This window comes from Gadus chalcogrammus, chromosome 11, assembly GCF_026213295.1.
Source record: "Gadus chalcogrammus isolate NIFS_2021 chromosome 11, NIFS_Gcha_1.0, whole genome shotgun sequence".
NCBI lineage: Eukaryota > Metazoa > Chordata > Actinopteri > Gadiformes > Gadidae > Gadus > Gadus chalcogrammus.
This window is the reverse complement of record NC_079422.1, coordinates 27,498,283-27,522,126: the sequence shown is the minus strand read 5'-3', so window position 1 is coordinate 27,522,126 and position 23,844 is coordinate 27,498,283. Positions and strand designations below refer to the sequence as shown.

The following is a 23,844-nucleotide window of genomic DNA, read 5'->3' as shown; positions in this document are numbered from 1 at the left end:
TTTGGGTCAAGAGTTGGGCTCACTGTAGTATCTTTGTCAGCAAGACACACGGGTTTAAGTCAGACTCTGTCTGAGGCTGGGCCAACTACGGTGCACATGCGCATTTCGACACTTTGGAAAATACAGGGTTTCCTAACGGAATTTTCAGGGGTTTCACCTACATTCATGCACGTCGTGTGTCTTCGCTACGTATCACAACACAGTTCCTTGTTGGAACTGTGTTGTGAGCCGCACAGGTGCTTTTACAGGTTATGTATATTTTTATTTGACACGGCCACTTCAGATATGTCAGCAATGTTGTTGCTGTTGTTGCAATTGTTATGCACTGCACAATGACATGTTTACAAGATGGTAAATATTGTGGCGACTCCTACCCCCCGCAAAACCCTGCACACACTCAAAACGTGTTTTGCTCAAGCATAACGATTCACACGCACACAAAACGTGTTTTACTCACGCACAATGATTCACACACACGCTCAGAGTGGTTTTCAAATACAAAATATCATTCGCAAACTAATGCATTTTGCTTCAGAAACAAATACAGTATGTTTTACACAAAGTACAAAAAAAAATCCTTCAAGTACACAAAACAATTCTACAAGTACGGAACACGAAAGCTGCGCGTGGATCGGAATGCATTTGCGCACGGATCGGAATGCATTTGCGCACGGATCAGCAAGGCGGGAAATTAGTGCCAAAAGTCACGTGACAAATAAATGTCCTGTGATTCACACTACACAACAGCAGGTGGCGCTGTTGAGTCAGTTTAAGGCCACCAGAACGATCTTTTTTTCTCCCCAAAATCTTTATTTGATGCCGGCCAACCGTGTGTGGATTCTATGGAAAGCCAAGAAGGCCACTAACTGGCCCTAGAATGGCGCGGTAAAAGTGCTAAACCGCACGGAAACCGTACGGAATCCGTGCGGTTTGGCAGGAACAACGCCACCTGTTGTTGTGTAGTGTGAATCACAGGACATTTGTTTGTCACGTGACTTTTGGCACTAATTTTCCGCCTTGCTGATCCGTGCGCAAATGCATTCCGATCCACGCGCAGCTTTCGTGTTCCGTACTTGTAGAATTGTTTTGTGTACTTGAAGGATTTTTTTTTTGTACTTTGTGTAAAACATACTGTATTTGTTTCTGAAGCAAAATGCATTAGTTTGTGAATGATGTTTTGTATTTGCAAACCACACTGAGCGTGTAAATCGTTATGCGTGAGCAAAACACGTTTTGCGTGTGTGCGGGGTTTTGGCATGATTCTAACTCCATAAATAAAGGCAGCTCTCAGGTTTGTGCGGTGTATGAGGCACGAGAGTTGCGTCACCGTTTAACCTGGGCTCGTCTCGTGCAGAACAAGTTTGACCATAATGTCAAACTTGTTCTGCACTTTGGTTTCCTGCATTTAGACAGCGATTTTCTGCTGCTGAACTAGCTACATGTTGCTTGTTCTACACTGTAAAAAAACAAAAAGTTGAGAAAACTCAAAATTGCAAGGCAACTTACTGCAATCAATTTTTTAGTTTTGAGCCCAACAAAAGATCTTGAGTTCTAAAAAGTCAACTAATATTATTTTGTTTGTATAATTACATTTTCCTCTTTAGACAAACTTGAAAGTGAGAGTTATACCAACTAAGATTTTTATATTTTACAAAACTCAAAAAGTAAGTAATGGTTGTTAACTTAACATTTCAAATTAAGGTTAATAACATTTAAAAAAAAAACATTTCAAAGAATGCAAAACAAGTTTTAAGTTTAATAATTGGAAACTTCCATTTTATATTTCTGAATGCCAGACAGCAACAAGCAACATGTAGCTAGTTCAGCAGCAGAGAATCGCTGTGTAAATGCAGGAAACCAAAGTGCAGAACAAGTTTGACATTATGGTCAAACTTGTTCTGCACGAGACGGGAGCCCAGGTTAAACGGTGACGCAACTCTCGTGCCTCATACACCGCACAAACCCGAGAGCTGCCTTAATTTAACACACACCCACAACACACAGCGCACCGCACACCCAACCAACGGACATGCAAGTCTCGGTAACGGTGGCGGCAACACTACACACAATAAACAACACACAAACAATAAAGACCCTAAACCCGTTAACCCCACTTAACCTAACAGAAACAAATTGACAAAAGGCAATAAACCCCTTTTTCCCAACCGTCATCACGAATACCCAGACTCCCCGGGGGGTAGGAGTCGCCACAATATTTACCATCTTGTAAACATGTCATTGTGCAGTGCATAACAATTGCAACAACAGCAACAACATTGCTGACATATCTGAAGAGGCTGTGTCAAATTCAACTACGCATAACCTGTAAAAGCAGCTGTGCGGCTCACAACACAGTTCCAACATGGAACTGGGATGAGTCGGTCGCGACCGATTCGTTCACAACAAACGAATCCCGAACGTGAACGACAAGAACTGGTTCCCCAAAAAAAGAAGAACTAGTTCCTGTGAGATTCCCTGTCAAATGACGTAATCTGACGTAACGAACAAATCAAAACGAACGAATCAAACAAACGAATAGTTATAGTGAACTGAACTGAAAGAACTAGTTCCCGGAAAATAATCATTTTGCCATCCCTATACGTAGCGAAGACCCACGACGTGCAGGAATTTAGGTGAAACCCCTGAAAATTCCGTTAGGAAACCCAGTTTTTTCCAAAGTGTCGAAATGTGCATGTGCACCGTAGTTGGCCCAGCCTCAGACAGAGTCTGACTTAAACCCGTGTGTCTTGCTAACAAAGATACTACAGTGAGCCCAACTCTTGACCCAAAACTCAACGTTGTTGGTTGGACTAAATTGCATTGCACAGCTGACATGAATACTTAATGTTTTATATTCATTTTACTCAGAAATCATAATGAGACCAACCATTTTAAGTTTTCGTTTTTACAGTGTGCGCTGTCGGTTAGCCCGACGTGTATGCAGTTTTTGCGGGGGAACTCAAAGGTTCTATTAAAGCCGACTCCTGCGTTTGTTCCCAAGGTATTCGACTCTGCGTTGTCATACCGCCCTATTGAGCTGTTGGCTTTCCTTTCTCCTCCCAGGAGCAGGAGCGGCTGAATGCGCTCTGCCCGGTGCGGGCTTTACGCGTCTATGTTGATAGGACGGCTGGATTCAGGGAATCGGAGCAGCTGTTTGTATCATGTGCTACGCCACACCTGGGGAAGCCTCTCTCGAAGCAGTGTTTATCACACTGGATCGTGGGGGCTATAGCCATGGCTTATAGTAGCGTGGGTTTGGAACCCCGTATCGGCCTGCGCGCACATTCAACGAAAACTTAAAATGGTTGGTCTCATTATGATTTCTGAGTAAAATGAATATAAAACATTAAGTATTCATGTCAACTGTGCAATGCAATTTAGTTCAACCAACAATGTTGAGTTTGGGTCAAGAGTTGGGCTCACTGTAGTATCTTTGTTAGCAAGACACACGGGTGTAAGTCAGACTCTGTCTGAGGCTGGGCCAACTACGGTGCACACGCGCATTTCGACACTTTGGAAAATACGGGGTTTCCTAACGGAATTTGCAGATGGTAAATATTGTGGCGACTCCTACCCCCCGGGGAGTCTGGGTATTCGTGATGCCGGTTGGGAAAAAGGGGTTTATTGCCTTTTGTAAATTTGTTTCTGTTAGGTTAAGTGGGGTTAACGGGTTTGGGGTCTTTATTGTTTGTGTGTTGTTTATTGTGTGTAGTGTTGCCACCACCGTTACCGAGACTTGCATGTCCGTTGGTTAGAACAAGTTTGACCATAATGTCAAACTTGTTCTGCACTTTGGTATGCTCCATTTAGACAGCGATTCTCTGCTGCTGAACTAGCTACATGTTGCTTGTTCTATTGCTGTTTGGTATTCAGAAATGTAAAATGGAAGTTTCCAATTATTAATTTGAATAAAGTGAACTTAAAACTTGTTTTGCATTGTTTGAAATGTTTTTTTTTTTTAATAATATTAACCTTCATTTGAAATATTAAGTTAACACACCTGACTTATTTTTTTGAGTTTTGTAAAATATAAAAATCTTAGTTGGTATAACTCTAACTTTCAAATTTGTCTAAAGAAGAAAATGATCTTTTCATGGGCTCAAAACTCAAAAATGGATTGCAGTAAGTTGCCTTGCAATTTTGAGATTTCTCAACTTTTTATTTTTTACAGTGTGGGCACTGTTTCAGGGGGTCTCAGTGGAAGAGATGTGCGGCTGCCAGCTGGGCGACGCCTCACACTTTCGCTAGATTCTACAGGTTGGATGTTACTGCGCCTAATCTGTCTCACATAGTCTTGAGCGTTGGATCGGTGAACATGCCTGTTTGATGGGTTTGCACTGGTACTTATTTGGCAATACGGGAGTTACTATATCCCATAGTGAGATACCGAGCGAATATTGAAAGAAAACTTAGGGTTAAGAAATTAACCAAGGTTTTCTGATAAATGAGTGAGGACTCAGGGCCGGCGCTCGGCATAGGCGAGCTAGGCGACCGCCTAGGGCGACAAATGCGTTGGGGGCGCCCTCTGGTGGCGCCCTTAATTAGTCAATTAAAATATACGACGCGAACGGAGAAGGGAGGGGGCGCGGGAGCAATCACCAGGGCGGCCCGAAACCGTCCCCCGTCCCCCCTGCACGGAAAACCTGCCCAGGGCGCAAGTTGATTTCGAGTCGCCTATAGGGCGCCGAAACGGCCAGAACCGGCTCTGAGGTATCTCACCAGACCACCCTCCTTGCCCGGAGCGAGGAAAAGGTGTTTTGCCTATAGACTGAAGAGATGACGTGACGACGGGAGTTATGTAGTAGGAGGGAGCCCCTCCTCTGCAGGCAGACGTCACGTCTGTTGGCCAGTCACGACTGGCGTAGTGTAAAATTGCTTCTGGGGGACAGCGCGAGGGGCGTGTCCCATAGTGAGATACCTCACTCATATATCAGAAAACCTTGGTTAATTTCTTAACCCTAAGTTTCAGGATGGCGGCGAGTAGACGGCTAGCGAAGGTAAGCCATCACTCTCTACACTCACGTCACCTCCAACACATTCATACCAGGTCACTGGGTGTGTCTAGGGGCCCGCTGTGTGTGTTTACCGGGGGGTGTCGGGGCGGATCTCCGCCTGTGAGCGAGGCTAACCCCGGTCCTGTGGCACCGGAGCCCCGGAAGAGTGAGGCCGACCCGGGCCCCTCCGGACCCGGCCTGGGAGCGTCCACACCCCGCTGAACCGCAGCGTGGGGGACGGGGGAGGATCGGAGAAGATGATAGAACATGGGTCCTCTACCTGCTTTCGCCCTTAGTTCTACTTGCTAGCTACTTTACGAAACGAAATGATGTTTATTTTCGTAACATATAGCAGTCCATTAGCATCTCCCGAGCTAGCAGCTCATCGCCTAGCATCTCTTAGCTAGCTGCTGGAGCTCTGCTGCTAGCCTGGCACTAGCTAGCCTGCTGAGGAGCTCCTAGAGCAGATGAGAAGCCACTAGCTAGGATAGGAGCTGCTAGGCAGCCAAGGGACAGCTAGCTATTTGGCTACCTAGGTAGCTTTTGTTGAGCTTGCTAGCTAACCAACCAGTCATTGTTTGTGGGTGTTATTCTGACATTTAAAAACACGTCCGACGTTTGTTTTGGAGGATATCTCGAAGAAGGTTAAAGGAATGTTATTGTTGAACCAGCTGACAGCCTTCATGTTCTTTAAACCTCTCATCCCGATCGTCAGCAACATAATGAAATGACGAGCTTTTACATTTCCACTGCCGTTTGACGTTGTAACTATGTTAGGTTGTGCCTTAATAATGTATAAAGGCTTATCTAGGCAGATCGTTTAGTCATAACTATCGTGAAAACAAAAGTGATACTAAAGCTGAGCAGAGTATTTGATGACGACTTGAAACCCACTTCCTCATAGACATGTTGTCTCCTCCCCCCTGTTGTTGTCGTATTTGACATGATCATTATGGTATGTTCCAGATGCATCCTGCACTGCCCGAGTTGCTCTTTCCCGGCTTGCCGCACTTACAGCGTTCCCGTTTCTCATTGGCTAGTTATTGTTATTGTAACCTACACTAGCCTCTTAACAAACAACACAATTTTACATTGTGTTGCACGAACAACAAGACGTGAAATCCATAAATTGGTGACCGGAATAAAGTACCAATGTAATCAAGTGTGTGAATACATTAAAATGACCAACGTAGTACAAATATAAAGAAAATAAATCTCAACGGGCGCAGCCATTTTTGTTGTCGGGTCCTACGGTCAGCTTCACTGAACTTGGTATACTCTCAGTATTTACGACTGGGGCCGACCAAAAAGGGGGGTTCCTCCGTGAAATGTAGCAAGAAAGCTAGGAGATTTCCCCACTTGCAACTGGGGGGGGTACAAGGCATCTGGAACACACCATTAGCCCAGTTTCCACACTCGGGTCAGCATAGGCCTGATTGGTCGATGGTCCTATCGGTTTGTTTTGGCCCTAGGGCCCTGTGGTACCTTCAGAGGGCCCTTTGGTACCTTCAGAGGGCCCTGTGGTACCTTCAGAGGGCCCTGTGGTACCTTCAGAGGGCCCTGTGGTACCTTCAGAGGGCCCTGTGGTACCTTCAGAGGGCCCTGTGGTACCTTCAGAGGGCCCTAGGACCCTTTGCTGTGGTACGTTAAGATGTTTGTTTTCATCGGGGCCTCACCGATTTGAAATCACGAATATTAAACATGTTTAAAGAATTAACTTCTTTGTCTTCCCTCAAACATTCCAGGAACTCTCTGAAATCCGCAATTCTGGGATGAATAACTTCCGAAGCATTCAGGTTGATGAAGCAAACATATTGTCATGGCAAGGAGTCATTGTGCCTGTAAGTGGATTCCTCTATTGCATTGAATTTAAGTGTATGCTTTTTATAAACATCCCTTATGCTGTAACGTGTGATGTAATTGCTAATTCATTGTATCTGTCTTTGAGTGATTCTTGAGGATGAGTTGGTTATTTTAATGATGAAAATAATGCAATCGGATTGAAGCAAAACTCTTTCTCCAGGCAGCACTGGTCTCTCCCCAGTTCACCAATGGTCTCTCCCCACTTCATCACTAGTCTCTGCCCTGTTCACCACTGGTCTCTCCCCAGTTCACAACTGGTCTCTAGTTCTCCACTGGTCTCTGCCCAGTTCCCCACTGGTCTCCCCAGTTCCCCACTGGTCTCTGCCCAGTTCCTCACTGGTCTTCCCCAGTTCACTCCTGTTTTCTGTTCCAGGACAACCCTCCCTATGACAAGGGGGCCTTCAGGATTGAGATCATCTTCCCTGCGGAGTACCCCTTCAAGCCCCCCAAGATCACCTTCAAGACCAAGATCTACCACCCCAACATCGACGAGAAGGGCCAGGTCTGCCTGCCCGTCATCAGCGCCGAGAACTGGAAGCCTGCCACCAAGACGGACCAAGGTGTGTGTGTGCTCGTGGTCCATTACACACCCAGTAGTTTTGTAGTGTAGCGGGTTCTAACAGAGGGTGTGTGACCTCTTGTGTCCCCTGTATTACAGTTTGTGTGTTGTGTGGCCCCAGTATGACAGTGTGTGTGACTTGTGGCCCCAGTATGACGGTGTGTGTGTCCTTGTGAGACGGTGTATCTTGTGTCTCCTGTATGACAGTGTGTGTGTCCTGTGTTCCCATTATGACGGTGTGTGTCCCGTGTCCCCAATATGACGTGTGTCCCGTGTCCCCATGGTGACGGTGTGTGTCTTGTGTCCCCTCTATGACGGTGTGTGTCCCCTGTCCCCATGGTGACGGTGTGTGTCTTGTGTCCCCATTATGACGGTGTGTGTCTTGTGTCCCCTGTATGACGGTGTGTGTCTTGTGTTCCCTGTATGACAGTGTCTGTGTCCCGTGTCCCCATGGTGACGGTGTGTGTCTTGTGTCCCCTATATGACAGTGTGTGTGTCCCGTGTCCCCATTGTGACGGTGTGTGTCTTCTGTCCCCAGTGATCCAGTCCCTTATCGCGCTGGTCAACGACCCCCAGCCGGAGCATCCCCTCAGGGCCGACCTCGCAGAGGAATACTCAAAGGACCGGAAAAAATTCTTTAAGAACGCCGAGGAGTTTACAAAGAAACACGCAGAGAGGCGACCAATGGACTGAGCCTCGGCCCCGGGCCCCTCCCCCCCTCTCGCTCTGTCTCTCTCTCACCCGCCCAACCAAATATCCTCCCTCCTCCTGGCCTCCCTGATGCACCCTGCTCTCACCTCACTCTGTCTCCTCGCTTTCTCTCTCACTCTGTCACCTCACTGTTTAACCCTCTCTCACCCTCCCCCTCTCTCCTACCTCACCCTCTCTCTTACCTCACTCTCACCCTCTCCCCTACCTCACCCTCTCTCTTACCTCACCCTCTCTCCCCACTCTAACCTGCCCCCCTCTCCCCCCCACCCCCAGGACGGTGTTGTATAACTCACCATGCTGTGTCTAACTTTCTACTGTTGAATTAAAAGCACGGAACCTGTTGTAGTGCGCCTCCTGTGAGTGTTAGAGACGGCCGTGTTTCTGGCTGTTGTAGTCCTCACGCATAGCCCTGTTGTATTTTAAACTATGATTCCCTTCCCGCTCTCCCGGAGCCCGTATGCTGTCCCTGGCCCGGTCCAGAGGGGGAAACCCTGGGAGCCGGCTCTAGAAGACCCTGAAGGGACATCCCGTCCCCCCAGGGCCCTCGTTAAACACTCCCCCCGCTGGTCCACGGCTGTATGCTTGGGTTTCTGTGCCAAATAAAACGGCACTGAGCAATCTGTGAGACGTGATTCGGATGGTTTTTGTAGATACATTTGTTTGGGTGTGTAGTGATTCTAGGCCAGGGTTTCTGGACCAGTGAAGGCATTTCCTTTATCCCTCATCTACTTCCTTTCACCGTTTACTTTAAATTATTTTAATTGGCTTTGGGTGCCCGAATGTTTTGTCCTTCTGTGTCTGCTGAGACCGCCCCACGACCCAGTAGACCCACCTGCTCCCTGCCTGGGAGCCACATGACGGGACTCTGAGGTCCCCCCCCCCCCCCCGGGATGTCTGTCCAGGTGTTGAGAGGACGGGGACAGACCCCCCCCCCTGTGAGCCGCTCTGACCCGGTCCGCTCTGGTTTCATAATAAAGATGACCCCCGTTAGCCCGTCTGTCTGCCGGGACACCGGATGCGTTGTGTGTCTGCCTTTTCACATTTGGGTGTTCTTAGTTTTTTATTATTGGGAGGTGTGTGCGAGTTGCTTCTTATTGGGTACAGGTCGGAAACATTTACAGCCACTAGGGGGCACCAGAGCAGCGACATGGCGGGACGGCTGAGAACTGATCCAATGAGTTCCAGTCAACAGGCAGAAGTTGGCAGCAGTGACGGAGGTCTGGCATTACCGGACCGTTGGATTGGGTCACACCTTAGACTCAAGGTGGGATAAATCAAAGCTGGAGCTCCCACCATAAATGTATTGTATGAACTTTAATCCCCTGTTTGCATTGTACGGCGTGTTACAGGAATTACTTTGGCTCTACACACTTAACTTACTGAGACACAACCAAGGGATGCATGTGCTAGACATATTCAATATCACTGGAACAATTAAAGGCATTATTATACAGTAATTATTAATAATATTAATGTGGCAGTAGTGAGCATTGCATTGTCTGTTAGTAGACCTGAAGGTAGTGGAATGTAAACCAGGGAGTCTTCTGGTTCCCCAGCCTCACAGGAGGTCAAGAGGGTGAACCCAGGCTGGCAGTAGTGTTACACAGACTGAGGAACAGAGCCCGACAGCCTTCCGTCAGGAAGAGTAAAAACCTGTTTAGGTACATGAGAGCCTGAAGCTCTTTGTGTGAACGTCCTTCATAATTACAGTTTCTATTTTCACAGTAGTCACTGAGCGTGATGAGTTCTAAAATGGTTGTAAATAATATTCATAAGTCATACTTAAACACGAACACGGCACAACACCTGAGAGGGTGTTCTGTCTGTGTGCTTAGCACCCTACAACAGTCTAGCGAGAGCTACTGAACACCCCCACCTGGTGACGCTAGCTACTGAACACGCCCACCTGGTGACGCTAGCTACTGAACACCCCCACCTGGTGACGCTAGCTACTGAACACGCCCACCTGGTGACGCTAGCTACTGAACACGCCCACCTGGTGGTGGCCTCTAGCTGACTGAGGACAGGGTCATGGCGGAGACCTGAGTACCTCTGTTTCTCTATGGCTTAGGGTGGAGTTCCGACGGCTTTAGGTGGAGTTCAGACGGCTTTAGGTGGAGTTCAGACGGCTTTAGGTGGAGTTCAGATGGCTTTAGGTGGAGTTCAGACGGCTTTAGGAGGAGTTCCGACGGCTTTAGGAGGAGTTCCGACGGCTTTAGGAGGAGTTCAGACGGCTTTAGGTGGAGCTCAGGAGGGGGTGTAGCAGCCGGGTGCAGCTCCCTTGGGCCTCGGGAAGGGGTCCTCAGAGGTCCTTGAAGGCACAGAGCTGGACCCCCTCCTGGGCGTAGAGCTCCAGCAGCGCGGGGTCTGAGAGGGTCTCCATCTCCCGCCGACGGTCCGCCGAGCGGGAGAACTCGTCCGGCCCCGCACCGCACCCCCCCTCGGCTGGCCGGCTGGGGTACCCCGGGTGGGCCATCAGCTCGGCAGTCAGGACGCGGGGCGCGGGGCAGGGGGAGCAGGGGGGGGGCTCCAAGGCCAGGCGCAGAGCTCTCCTCACGTTGGAGATGGACATGTTCTGGCCCATGGTGGTCAGGCCCAGGTAGACGTCAGGCCACCTGGAGAGAGGCAGCAGGACACCATGTGAAAGCATGTGTCATACAGGGTTAGGGTTAGCCACTAGGGGGTTCCCTAGAGCCTAGCCTCTAACGCCCTCTAGGGGTTCACTAGGGAGACCAGCATGTGGTTCCTCTAACGGCCTCTAGGGGGTTCAGTACAGACTAGCATGTGGTTCCTCTAACGGCCTCTAGGGTGTTCACTAGAGACTAGCATGTGGTTCCTCTAACGGCCTCTAGGAGGTTCAGAGACTAGCATGTGGTTCCTCTAACGGCCTCTAGGGGGATCACTATAGACCAGCTGGTCTCTTCATTCACCGTAAAGCTTCAGTTAAGGCTCCAGTCGACGCAACGCAATGGCCACAAAGACGCTTCAACACAGTCGTGAACCTGTAGGTTCTGTCTAGGGATTTAGTGAGGACCAATCACAGCCCTTCGACATCTTTGGGAGGCGCACGTCAGCCCTTGCGGACGCACGGAGGGTCTGCCAGGTCGTAAGGGGTCCGTAACCCCCTTGCGCTGCGTCGACGTTGAACCCAAGTCTAAGGGAGGCGTTGCCTCATGCCTCCGGCTCCGTAGGGAGGGGTCAGCACCACCCATGTGTTTGGGTGGAGGCTCACCTGATGCCGTGGCGGGAGAAGACGGGGGCTGCCTCCAGCGCGTCCTGCTCCACCTGGGCGTAGAAGAGGTGGAGGTGGGGGGGCATCCAGGGGCAGCTCCTCCAACCCCGCTCTACCGGAACACGGGTGTAGAGCACCCCGAAGTCTGCCAGCACCCGGGCAAACACCTCCCGCACACCTGCACACACACACAAGGAAATGCCCACACACAAGGAAACACACACACACACACGATTTTACGAGAAAACAAGCTGGTTCCAGTTGAACTGGATTATAACAGCTGGGTAGCACAACTAATTATTTATCTATTAATAGCGACAATGATCAGTGTAAATTCCTTGGCCGGCAAATCCACGAGACAATCAGGGCATTGAATGTTCCTTATCAGCCTAACATGAGTTCTATCATAACTAACATCAGCCTAACATGTGTTCTATCATAACTAACATCAGCCTAACATGTGTTCTATCATAACTAACATCAGCCTAACATGTGTTCTATCATAACTAACATCAGCCTAACATGTGTTCTATCATAACTAACATCAGCCTAACATGAGTTCTATCATAACTAACATCAGCCTAACATGTGTTCTATCATAACTAACATCAGCCTAACATGTGTTCTATCATAACTAACATCAGCCTAACATGTGTTCTATCATAACTAACATCAGCCTAACATGTGTTCTATCATAACTAACATCAGCCTAACATGAGTTCTATCATAACTAACATCAGCCTAACATGAGTTCTATCATAACTAACATCAGCCTAACATGTGTTCTATCATAACTAACATCAGCCTAACATGAGTTCTATCATAACTAACATCAGCCTAACATGTGTTCTATCATAACTAACATCAGCCTAACATGTGTTCTATCATAACTAACATCAGCCTAACATGAGTTCTATCATAACTAACATCAGCCTAACATGTGTTCTATAACATCAGCCTAACATGAGTTCTATCATAACTAACATCAGCCTAACATGTGTTCTATCATAACTAACATCAGCCTAACATGAGTTCTATCATAACTAACATCAGCCTAACATGTGTTCTATCATAACTAACATCAGCCTAACATGTGTTCTATCATAACTAACATCAGCCTAACATGTGTTCTATCATAACTAACATCAGCCTAACATGAGTTCTATCATAACTAACATCAGCCTAACATGTGTTCTATCATAACTAACATCAGCCTAACATGAGTTCTATCATAACTAACATCAGCCTAACATGTGTTCTATCATAACTAACATCAGCCTAACATGTGTTCTATCATAACTAACATCAGCCTAACATGTGTTCTATCATAACTAACATCAGCCTAACATGGTTCTCTCCAGCGGTCATGAGCGCAGATGATTCATAATATTTTGTTTTATTTACATATATTATAATGAGTCAACCACGACCATCAATCAGGATGCAGGGGTGGACAGGGAGGAGCTGTACTAGCGTGTGATTGGCTCACCAGGCAGTACGTGAACATGCTGGTGCCCGTCCATGTGACCGGGGAGGTGACCCAACAGCTCTGCGAACAACAGCACCTGAGACCGTAGCTCCAGCTCCACCTGAACACACAAGCATGCACACACACACACACACACACACACACACACACACACACACACACACACACACACACACACACACACACACACACACACACACAAACACACACACGCACACACACACACACCCACAGAAACACACACACCTCCCACACACAGAAACACACACACACACACGCACACACACACACACACACACAAGATCACGCACACACATGCAAGCACACGACACACAAAGGAAAGATGAATGAAATATATTATATATGAACGTAAAGAAGTGTACTGGAGCAGGCGGTCGTCTTGGAGACAGAAGGCGACGACAGCGTTGTGACATGTGATGTGTTGACTCAGGCCCCGTCCACACGAAGCCGAAACGGGCGAAACCGTTATGGTTTCGATCTATCCGGTTTCGAAGTATCTCCGTAAAGACGAAGCCAAGCGAAACCGGATAGATCTGTAGAAACGCTGTAGTAAACATTCCAGGCCCATAAGGGGCGCTGCTTCTGGTGAACAAATCCAGAAGAAGAAGAGGCGAGCATGCGCATAAAGGCTGCCCCCCGAACCACTAACAACACAAACAAACAGCTCTTCTACGATGGCGAACTAGATTCTCAATAAATAATAGCTTAGCAACCCAACAAGGGACATGATATGCTGCAGAACGATTACAAGCTTGTAGTCCGCCATCATCTTTTTTGTTGTGATTTCTGAGACTCTGCGGGCTTAAGAGCCATTGGCTAGGAGGTCGAGGGGTGGGGCGATGACGTCATGGTTTGCGGTTTCAGTCGGTTTCAGGCGTCCACACGAAACCAAAACGAAACCGGATAGATTTGAAACCACCTCCGAGGGTGGTTTCAGAAGTTTGCGATTTCGGTCAGCGGATTCGCCGGCTTCGTGTGGACGGAAGGCCGAACCGTACAAGACCTTTGCGGTTTCGCCATGAAATCGGCTTCGTGTGGACGGGGCCTCAGTCATGGACGTTGTGTTGACATTGTCCAGGTGGACCCCTCTACACACCGCAGTGCACAGAAGCACTGCACAGTAGGATACTGTGTGGGGTTCTCATATATTTAGAGAACCCCACACATAATAACGTATATTATGTGTATAATGTATATTTATATTATGCATATAATGTATATAAGTATATAATTTATATGTATATGTATAAGCACCTCCTCCATGAGCAGAAGCCCCGCCCTCAGAGCCTCCCTGAAGCCCGCCTTTCCCCTCAGGAGGCCCCTCCCATCCAGCAGGGAGGCGGAGCCACGCAGCGCCGCGCACACGGGCACGCCCTCAGACAGGTTGGCATGGAGACCGATCGGGATGGCATACCTGCAGATAATCAATTAAGAATACTCAGAACACGGTGCGCCACGGCAATTTAAGGGCCACATTATCAATACATTATTACAAACATAGACATGTCAAGTCTTATCTACATTTATAATGTGTAGATCTACATTTATAATGTGTAGATCTACATTTATATAGTCTTATCTAAATTCATAATGAGTAGATTTAGAATTTTAAAGTAGTATCTACATTTCTAAAGTATTATCAACATTTATTAATTTTTGTAATGTATCCTTCTTGAAAATTCTTATTCCGAGTGATCCTCTTCTTTCTGTCTGTATTTCATGTTCCGTCCGGGACTAACAAGGTTCTTGTTATCACTCGGGTGTGTAGGTACCCGACAGGTCAGCCATGGGTGATAACCTTATATAACAGCTGTTTGTTATGTTATGTATGAATGTTATGAAGGCTCGGTACCGTTTGGCCAGCTCGGCCGCGTCCTTCGCCCCGGCGCCGTTAACCAGCAGCGACACGGCGGATAGACCGCCCGCCCGGAACACCTCCACAATGCCGCGGTTCCGCCTCGCGCAGTAGCCGAAGTCGTCCCCGGTCACAACGAGCTTCACTCGGGCTTCAGGCATTCTCCGCTGAGAGCAGTACTCAGTAACACTCACACACTGACAAACACTGACACACTGACACACACACAATCACACTCCCTCTGCCGAGCGCGGAATCCCATAATAAGTAAACCGGGACACTTCAACCCGCAGGGCGCGCGGTGAGCCGCATTGTTCCCGTTTCATCAGTGACGCCCCGAGGAGCTGAAGACGCGATGAGAGGGAGAGACCGGACGGCTGCTGCGCTCCCCCCCGCGGCGCTCCGGCCGGCCTGGGATCATGGCTCCCTCGATTTGAATATAGTGAAAGTCCAGAGAGCCCCGAGGGGTCGAATTTGCCTGGAGTCTCGAGCTGGAGACCATGGGGAAGTGTACAAGCCAACATGTGTGACATCATCATAATTTGGTTTTGTGCCGCCTTCAAACCAGCTCGGAGGTTAAAGTTCTACGTGTCTTTACGTAAACCTTCCATTCTTCCGAAATCATGAAACGCCCCTCAATGACATAAAACCGAAAAAACGGATCGTTCGTGAGACAAGACTTCATTTCAACGACAAGAATGGATGCCCGCAGGGACCCCTTGGCGCTTCACTGCTGAATCAGATGAATCCGTTATTAGAACTGCTTGAGATGGTTTGCATGATCGAGAATTTATCAGGTGATGTTTATAATTGTAAGCTATAATGTATCGTAATGCAAATGTTAGAATGGGTGTTAAGTTTGCCACTTAAGGCTTGCTGCAAGTTAACTTTATGGTGTGTTCCTGAATTCTCGGACGCCAGCCTTCCGAGTTGCACTTATGACGTCACTTCCGGTCTCGGAGCATTCATAGCATCCTGTTCGTCTTTGTGATTGTGTCATGAAATTGGCTAGTTGTTGTTTATTGTTAGCTACTTTTGCCTCTTTAGCAAACCAGCCCAAAAACAAAGAACACATTTTTACATTGTATTGCACGCACAGCAAGACCATGCAATGTATAATTGGTGACCGGAATAAAGTAGAAATGAAATCAAGTGTGTGAGAGCATTTAAAATCGACATTAAAATGTCTTAGGCCTACGCGGTACAAATACAAAAAATAAGAAATCTCTTCACGGGTGCAACCATTTGGTTGAGAGTGTGTCATCAATGCTTTCAAGGTCTACTCTCAGATATTAGAAAGATGAAGACAAAAAGGGGGCGTGCCTTCGAGAAATTACGACTGTTTTGAAGGCACCAAGAGATCCCCGTGCGCCGAAACTTAAGAGACACGTCACAGGAACACGTCACACATGAACAAAATGGTGCGTCCATATCACTGGAAATTATGGGGAAAACATTTTATCTGCTGTCCGCTGATAAAGACGGGTTCGATACCGTTGGTGCTATAGGCCTATGTAGATATTGTTTAATGTAGGCTACTGGTTCATTTTTCAAGTAAGAAAAAAAAATGCAAACCTTTGACAATTTCATCAATCGTTAATCTCCTGTAAAACAAAAATACATGTATCCTGCAAGTATCTATCTTACTTTTCATTCATTAAGTATGTTGTAGTATATTTTATTATGTTTTATATATGTATAACACATATTTAGCCCACATATGAGGACGGAAGTCAGAGGTCAGAGTGATCCTGAACGCATCTCCATCAGCCAATCACACAGCAGCTTGTGGAGCTTGCTTACTTCCGCTCTTCAGGACTTGTCACGCTGTGATTGGTCCAGATCAGCGTAGTGTTTCAAAGCGTCTCAAAACAGCGCATCTTCAGACCAGACGGAGGACTATGAGAACATCGAGACCAGCATGCAGCCTCTGAACGACCGCCCCTCTCTGGACTCCGGGCTCCGGGTCCTGCTCTTGGCCCCGTGGCTCCTGGTGCTGTTCCTCGCTTCCTGTGACGGCCGGGAGTCGGACCAGGACCTGGTCACCTGCGGGTCCCTGGTGAAGCTCCTCAACACGCGACACAACGTGCGGCTCCACTCACATGACGTCAAGTACGGCTCCGGTAGGTACCCCCCCGTGTCCTGAACCCCCCCCCGGTAGTCCCCCTCCGTGTCCTGAACCCCCCCTTCCCCCCCAGCGGGTTAGTGTGACCTATTGTGATTGTGGCGTCAGTGTGTTGTTGTGTAGCGCGCTGCGTGCTGAACGTGTCCAGGGGTCTCTCGGCCCCCGTGTCTGCGTGTGTTCTCCATACCGGGTCGGTACGAGTCTTTCTCTGCCCTGGAGGGTTGGAGTCGCTTGATACTAGACCCTCTGTAGGGTAATAGACCCTCTGCAGGGTACTAGACCCTCTGCAGGGTACTAGACCCTCTGTAGGGAACTAGACCCTCTGTAGGGTACTAGACCCTCTGTAGACCCTCTACAGGGTACTAGACCCTTTGTAGACCCTCTACAGGTTACTAGACCCTCTACAGGGTACTAGACCCTCTGTAGGGTACTAGATCCTTTACAGGGTACTAGACCCTCTGTAGGCCCTCTACAGGGTACTAGACCCTCTACAGGGTACTAGACCCTCTGTAGACCCTCTACAGGGTACTAGACCCTTTACATGGTACTAGACCCTCTGTAGGCCCTCTACAGGGTACTAGACCCTCTAGGGTACTAGACCCTCTGTAGACCCTCTACAGGGAACTAGACCCTCTGACACCACACAGCTCTCAACCACTGGCCCGCCTCATCAGAACCCCCAGGCTGCTGTTGTGTTGTCGACCCTAACAGTGTTGCGTTGTCGACCCTAACAGTGTTGCGTTGTGGACCCTAACAGTGTTGTGTTGTCGACCCTAACAGTGTTGTGTTGTCGACCCCAACAGTGTTGTGTTGTCGACCCCAACAGTGTTGTGTTGTCGACCCTAAGGGTGTGTTGTTGCGTTGTAGACCCTAACAGTCTTGTGTTGTTGTGTTGTGCGTCCAGGCAGCGGGCAGCAGTCTGTGACGGGCGTGGAGAGTGCCGACGATGCCAACAGCTACTGGAGGGTGCGCGGGCAGACGGGGGGGCCGTGCCAGCGGGGGGCGGCCGTGCGCTGTGGGCAGGCCATCCGCATCACTCACATGACCACCGGACGCAACCTCCACACGCACCACTTCACCTCGCCGCTGTCCAACAACCAGGTCACTCACTCACTCACTCACTCACTCACTCACTCACTCACTCACTACGGAGCAATCGTTTAGCAACTGGCTACAAAATGTTCGAATAGGAAGTGTGTGTGTGTGTGTGTGCGTGTGCTGACGGTGTGTGTGTGTACTGACTGTGTGTGTGTGTGTGTGTGTGTGTGTGTGTACTGACGGTGTGTGTGTGTGTGTACTGACGGTGTGTGTGTGTGTGCGTGTACTGACGCTGTCCCCTGTGATTGACAGGAGGTGAGTGCGTTCGGCGAGGGCGGTGAGGGTGACGACCTGGACGTGTGGGCGGTGCAGTGCGACGGGCCGCACTGGGCCCGGGACGAGGCCGTGCGCTTCATGCACGTGGGCACGCAGGTGTACCTGAGCGTGACGGGCGAGCAGTACGGCCACCCCATCCGCGGGCAGCGCGAGGTGCACGCCATGCCCTCGGCCAATCAGCACAACTGGTGGCGCGCCATGGAGGGCGTGTACATCCAGCCCAGCGCCCCGCCCCTCCGCCACGACGAGCTCTGAGGACCTCAGCGTGTGTGTGTGTGTGTGTGTGTGTGTGTGTGTGTGTGTGTGTGTGTGTGTGTGTGTGTGTGTGTGTGTGTGTGTGTGTGTGTGTGTGTGTGTGTGTGTGTGTGTGTGTGTGTGTGTGGGTTCGTCGCTGCGTAGTCATGGTAACTTGTTGACTGCTCATTAAATAAGATGTCCGATGGGAGGACTGTGGAGTGGTTTCTGTAGAGAAGGGTTAGTGTGGGTTGGGTTAGTGTGGGTTGGGTTAGTGTGGGTTGGGTTAGTGTGGGTTGGGTTAGTATTGGTTGGGTTGGGGTTAGTTGGTGTAAAGGTTTGTTCGAGACTTCAGATCCAAATTTACTTTCTTTAACTTAAACCTGGTTGAATTATATATGGATTATGTATGTATATATGATGTAACCAGGCTTTGTTGTATTTTTTAAAACATTCTACTTGATTGTTTGAGTTCCCTCTTGATGTTCTGAGTCGTGCTCCTTTAGGAACCCTGGGTCTTGTGGTTCTCATGTCAGGAGTAATGCAGAGTTGTCCTTTCATGAATGAATTTCCTGACCCTCAATAAAAGGTGTGGGGACGTTCTGGCTTTGGTGTGATGAATAGTGCATGTGTCTGTTGAGGCTGTGGTGTGATGAATAGTGCACGTGTCTGTTGAGGCTGTGGTGTAATGAATAGTGCACGTGTCTGTTGAGGCTTGTCCGTCACCTAAACGGCCCGTATCACATGCCACCTAGTGATGTAAATGTAACAGAGTATGTAAGCCATAGAAAAATCCAATCAAGATATAAAAGTTATTTTGCAGAAGATTCAATTATTGCCTGATTATGTCATCGTATGACGACAAAATAGGCCTAAACGTATTTATTTAGGAAGTAATAAACTAGGAATAATAATTGAACTGTGGAGGAAACAGCGCCATCTGGGGTCATGATGCTGCTGATACCTGATTGGTTGATGTTTTAATATCTTGAAGGTTTATTATTGGTGGCATCTAGCGAAATGGAATTGAATATGACATTCATAAAAATTCGTTTTAATTAGAGAATAATCCCATGGAAATAAGAATCTAGTGTTTAAATAACCTGGTAGGAAACAGGGACCCAATAAAGAAACGGAATCCTCGTTTTGCTCCGCCATGTTTCTACAGGTGCCAGGAACGGACAAGAGGCTCGAGAGAGAACGCGAATCAAAACGTTCTTGCGCTGTGAGGAGGGGAGTGTTATCGCCCATGGAATCAGATCATTGCATTCTGCAACCTCACCACCAGCTGCTACTATGATCTCCACCCTGGACCTTTCATTCATAAACATGAACATAAAATGGGTGGTTTGAATACATATGCTTGTGCTTCATTTATGATGGTCATTCATTGGAAAGTTTTACAGAGTATTCAGTAATCCATTTTAAGATTCAGATTAGATATTATCCTGTTCCTTAGACACCCTCCCACAGTGTCGGTTTTGCCCAGGTCACAGGGTCAAGAGGACCGGCCGGTAGGTCTACTGATGACTTTAGCATTACTTAGGTATCCTACCTAAATAACAAGACGGAAATATGCTAGTGTTTGGAAACACAAGCCGATTCAAAGCTTGGAAATCTGCAGATATCAACTGAACGGATCGCTTTAATTTTTCAAATTATATTAAATTACTGTCTGTAAAATGGGATAGGATAATTAAGTTATAGCCCACAATAATTTGGCAATGTATTCTAATTATTGAACATTATTCAATCAAAACTTTACCAGGGGGATGCTCTCTGATCAGTTGCGTGAACAATTCAACTGCCTTCACTGTCTTTTTTATTGGAATAAATGGGTAAGTTCATGTTTGATCCACAAGGTGGCGATGTAACACAGGGACAGTTTTACCACCAGTCTGTTACTTAAGTTCATATCAAACACCGGTGTTCAGTTCATTGTTTTGAAGGCAAAAACACACCGGCGGCGGCTAAACGCTCGGCGGCGCGCTGCCCCGCTATCCTTCACGCCACTGTACTATTCGCTAGCGTTATCGCTAGCGTAGCGTTGAAAGAGCGCTTTTTAAAGCTGTTTCATACATCCCGGGTTGATAGGCAACAATATCCTGTCGCCTACATTTGTAGACTGTTAATGCAGTAGATGAATAATTCAACAATGCAAAGAATGAGCAATGACAGTAAAAAAAGTGTGTAAAATGACTTAACCGTAAACAAAGTGCCCGACAGTATAAAGTAACTATGAATTAATGTGTCTATCATTGTAAGCACAAACAGAGAATAATGGGCATCAGGGCCATATATGTAGTCATTAAACAACTGGTAGCCTATAGAGCTCGTACGTCGCCATTGCTCATGGGACCTATGAGACCGAAAAAAATGAATGGGAGTCAATGGAGAGAAAGTAATTATTTTCTGATCCCAGTCTTTATATGCCCCGGAATACACCTATGTTGTTTGTGGATTTAAATGATAATTTTGCATGCAAAGAAAACTATAATTTAGCGGGTAGGAGTTTGATACGGTTAGTTTTTGTGTGGGGCGCTTTGTGGACTACAACTCCCGCTGCTCTCGACGCGTATGATATACGTCACCACCACTCGCAAACAGATCCCGCAGTCGGAACATGGCTGTGTCTTTGGTGCACTTTACCACCTTCTTTCAAGGAGAGCACAAAAGCCTTGATCGAGGTGAAAACCACTACAAATCTGGACATGTGGAGAGTTTTAGTTTTAGCGCTGTGAGTTGAGAAGTGGAGGGAATGTGTATTGATGTGACGTCACATATGTGACGCGTAGTCTTTCTCGTTGGGTCTTTTCCGCAGCCTTTAGTAAGAATAATCATACAATATACTGTCAAACTCTTTAAGTGAAATTTTTTTATTTAGACCCACACAAAACATATGTGTAATCCAAGGCATTTAATGACTGGGATCAGAAAATAATTACTTTCTCTCCATTGACTCCCATTCATTTCTTTCGGTCTCATAGGTCCCATGAGCAATGGCGACTTACAAGCTCTATAACGTTACGGCAGCCTACCCAAGGCTACGCAAGGCTTCCTATTGGTGCTAGGGCCGGCAGCGAGGCTTCCTATTGGTGCTAGGGCCGGCAGCGAGGCTTCATATTGGTGCTAGGGCCGGCAGCGAGGCTTCCTATTGGTGTTAGGGCCGGCAGCGAGGCTTCCTATTGGTGCTAGGGCCGGCGTTGCAGCACCGTGTTCGTTGGGCCTTATACAACGTTATTCATTTGGTAATGCTGCAACCATAGTTCTTTGTAATTGTATTAACACACAATTTGTGTAATAGTTTGATATTAACACAATGATATGAATTCCTTTTTATGATCTTTATGCATATAGAAATGCTTGGTTTAATAGTTTGATGTTCAAAATCCTTCTAAAGTGTAATAGTATGATATTGATAATGTCTGTAAAGTGTAATAATATAAAAAGTGCTTGATGTAATAGTTTGATGTTATGCCCTGACCGCCGGGGCGGGGCGGGGCTGGGCGGGGCGGGGCGGGGCTGGGCGGGGCGGGGCGGGGCGGGGCTGCTCTTCCTCCTCCTGCTCCTCCTCCTCCTCCTCTCCCTCCTCCTCCTCCTCCTCCTCCTCCTGCTCCTCCTGCTCCTCCTCCTCCTCCTCCTCCTGCTCCTCCTCCTCCTCTTCCTCCTGCTCTTCCTTCTCTCACTTCCTCCTGCTCCTCCTTCTCCTGCTCCCCCCCCCCCCCCCCCCTCCTGAAAAGGCCCCGTCCACACGGAATGATTTTTCGGTGAAACGCAGAAATCGTCAGCAATCGAAAACACACCTTTTGAAACGAGGTCCCAGGTTGGATAAGGGCGCACTCACACTAGGCAAGTTTGCTTGTTCCGTGCTGCAAGAAGATTCAGCACGATTGCCCCCCTCCCCACTCCCCCCGCTGGCCTGTGGTCACACTGCCAGCGGGGACGTGGCCGGGGCATGATTGCTCCTTCATACGTACGTCATCACGTCGTAATACAATAAATACGTCATCACCAAGTGTGGTGTCCAGCTGCTACTGAATGCTTTCGTCTGCCCAAATTTCAGGTAAACACTCGACTTCACTATCGCACCAACGTAAACCCACTCGTGAACCGCTTGCCGCCATTGTTTGAAATGATTTTTGTGGGGAAGAAGGGCATGGACCTATAAAGAAAGAAGGGTCGCGCAAGGACTACGTCATCCAGCTCACGTTGTGTATCCGCGCGTGTGCGCGTGTCATCTCATTAGCATCTGTACTTTGGCCACGGCACACCTCTCCCAAGTGTGCCGTGGCCAAGGGGCTGTTCCGGGCTGGATTATGGATGGCGTGGTCACACTAGCCAAACGTTCTAGACTTTAGTATGCAAATGAGCTCGGGCACGGGGCCGCGGCCCTAGTGTGAGGGGTCCCTAAGATAATAATTTGTGTTCGGATTCGTGTGGACGCCAGATACGCAAACGATGAGGTCTTCGCCCCCCCACCGGCGAGCGAGGTTAGAGTTCTTGAGGCTTGATGCCATGCTCCGCCTCGTCTTCTTTTTTTGGTGGAGAACCAGCGCCACACGGAGGCCTTGAATATGTACTACAGCGATTCTACAGCTCGATGCGTTTTCGCAATGAGTCCGTCTTTACGAGGATATTCCTAAAACGGAGGGAAAAGATAGTTTTCACCCATGTGGATGGGGCCTTAGAAGCACACACACACAAACCAACACACAGAGAAACACACCCACAAACTGACTCACAGACACACACACACGCACAAACACACACACACACTTTCACATCGACACACCCACAGACCAAAACACACACCCCCACACACTACACATGCACACACACAAACACACACACACACACACACACATTCCTTTCAAGAAGACCCCTCCCCCAGTGAGCCACAAATAGGTAGTGTTTCCCCCCCCCTTCTCACTCAGCAAGACTTGAGAAGTTCTGAGAGGCAGGTTGACAAACGTCAACCACATGGTAGCCTACTGCCTCTAGTTTAAACCCATGGTAGCCTACTGCCTCTAGTTTAAACCCATGGTAGCCTACTGCCTCTAGTTTAAACCCATGGTAGCCTACTGCCTCTAGTTTAGAGACATGGTAGCCTACTGCCTCTAGCTTAAACCCATGGTAGCCTACTGCCTCTAGTTTAAACCCATGGTAGCCTACTGCCTCTAGTTTAAACCCATGGTAGCCTACTGCCTCTAGTTTAGAGACATGGTAGCCTACTGCCTCTAGTATAAACACATGGTAGCCTACTGCCTCTAGTTTAAACCCATGGTAGCCTACTGCCTCTAGTTTAGAGACATGGTAGCCTACTGCCTCTAGCTTAAACCCATGGTAGCCTACTGCCTCTAGTTTAAACCCATGGTAGCCTACTGCCT

The 23,844-nt window shown here is 48.1% G+C and overlaps 3 protein-coding genes across 4 annotated transcripts; 2 read left to right on the top strand and 1 right to left on the bottom strand.

Moving 5' to 3' along the window:
* The first annotated feature begins 4,614 nt into the window (after positions 1-4,614).
* ube2l3b (ubiquitin-conjugating enzyme E2L 3b) lies at positions 4,615-10,130 on the top strand. Its single transcript, XM_056602046.1, has 4 exons — positions 4,615-4,997; positions 6,740-6,835; positions 7,231-7,417; positions 7,955-10,130. Exons 1-4 carry the CDS (start codon positions 4,971-4,973, stop codon positions 8,107-8,109), a joined length of 465 nt encoding a protein of 154 aa, XP_056458021.1. The 5' UTR covers positions 4,615-4,970; the 3' UTR covers positions 8,110-10,130.
* ydjc (YdjC chitooligosaccharide deacetylase homolog) lies at positions 9,096-15,639 on the bottom strand. Its single transcript, XM_056602043.1, has 5 exons — positions 14,722-15,639; positions 14,124-14,283; positions 12,849-12,948; positions 11,360-11,537; positions 9,096-10,742 (listed from the first exon to the last, which is right to left on the bottom strand). Exons 1-5 carry the CDS (start codon positions 14,883-14,885, stop codon positions 10,430-10,432), a joined length of 915 nt encoding a protein of 304 aa, XP_056458018.1. The 5' UTR covers positions 14,886-15,639; the 3' UTR covers positions 9,096-10,429.
* Positions 15,640-16,538: 899 nt separating this feature from the next.
* On the top strand, positions 16,539-20,700 carry sdf2l1 (stromal cell-derived factor 2-like 1). Of its 2 annotated transcripts, XM_056602045.1 has the most exons (4): positions 16,539-16,847; positions 17,754-17,950; positions 18,200-18,488; positions 19,626-20,363. In XM_056602045.1, the coding sequence occupies exons 1-3, from the start codon at positions 16,646-16,648 to the stop codon at positions 18,476-18,478; spliced, it is 678 nt and encodes a 225-aa protein (XP_056458020.1). In that variant the 5' UTR covers positions 16,539-16,645; the 3' UTR covers positions 18,479-18,488; positions 19,626-20,363. The 2 variants fall into 2 exon arrangements, with proteins under 2 accessions (XP_056458020.1, XP_056458019.1); XM_056602044.1 differs by having other exon boundaries at positions 18,200-20,700.
* Positions 20,701-23,844: the final 3,144 nt, after the last annotated feature.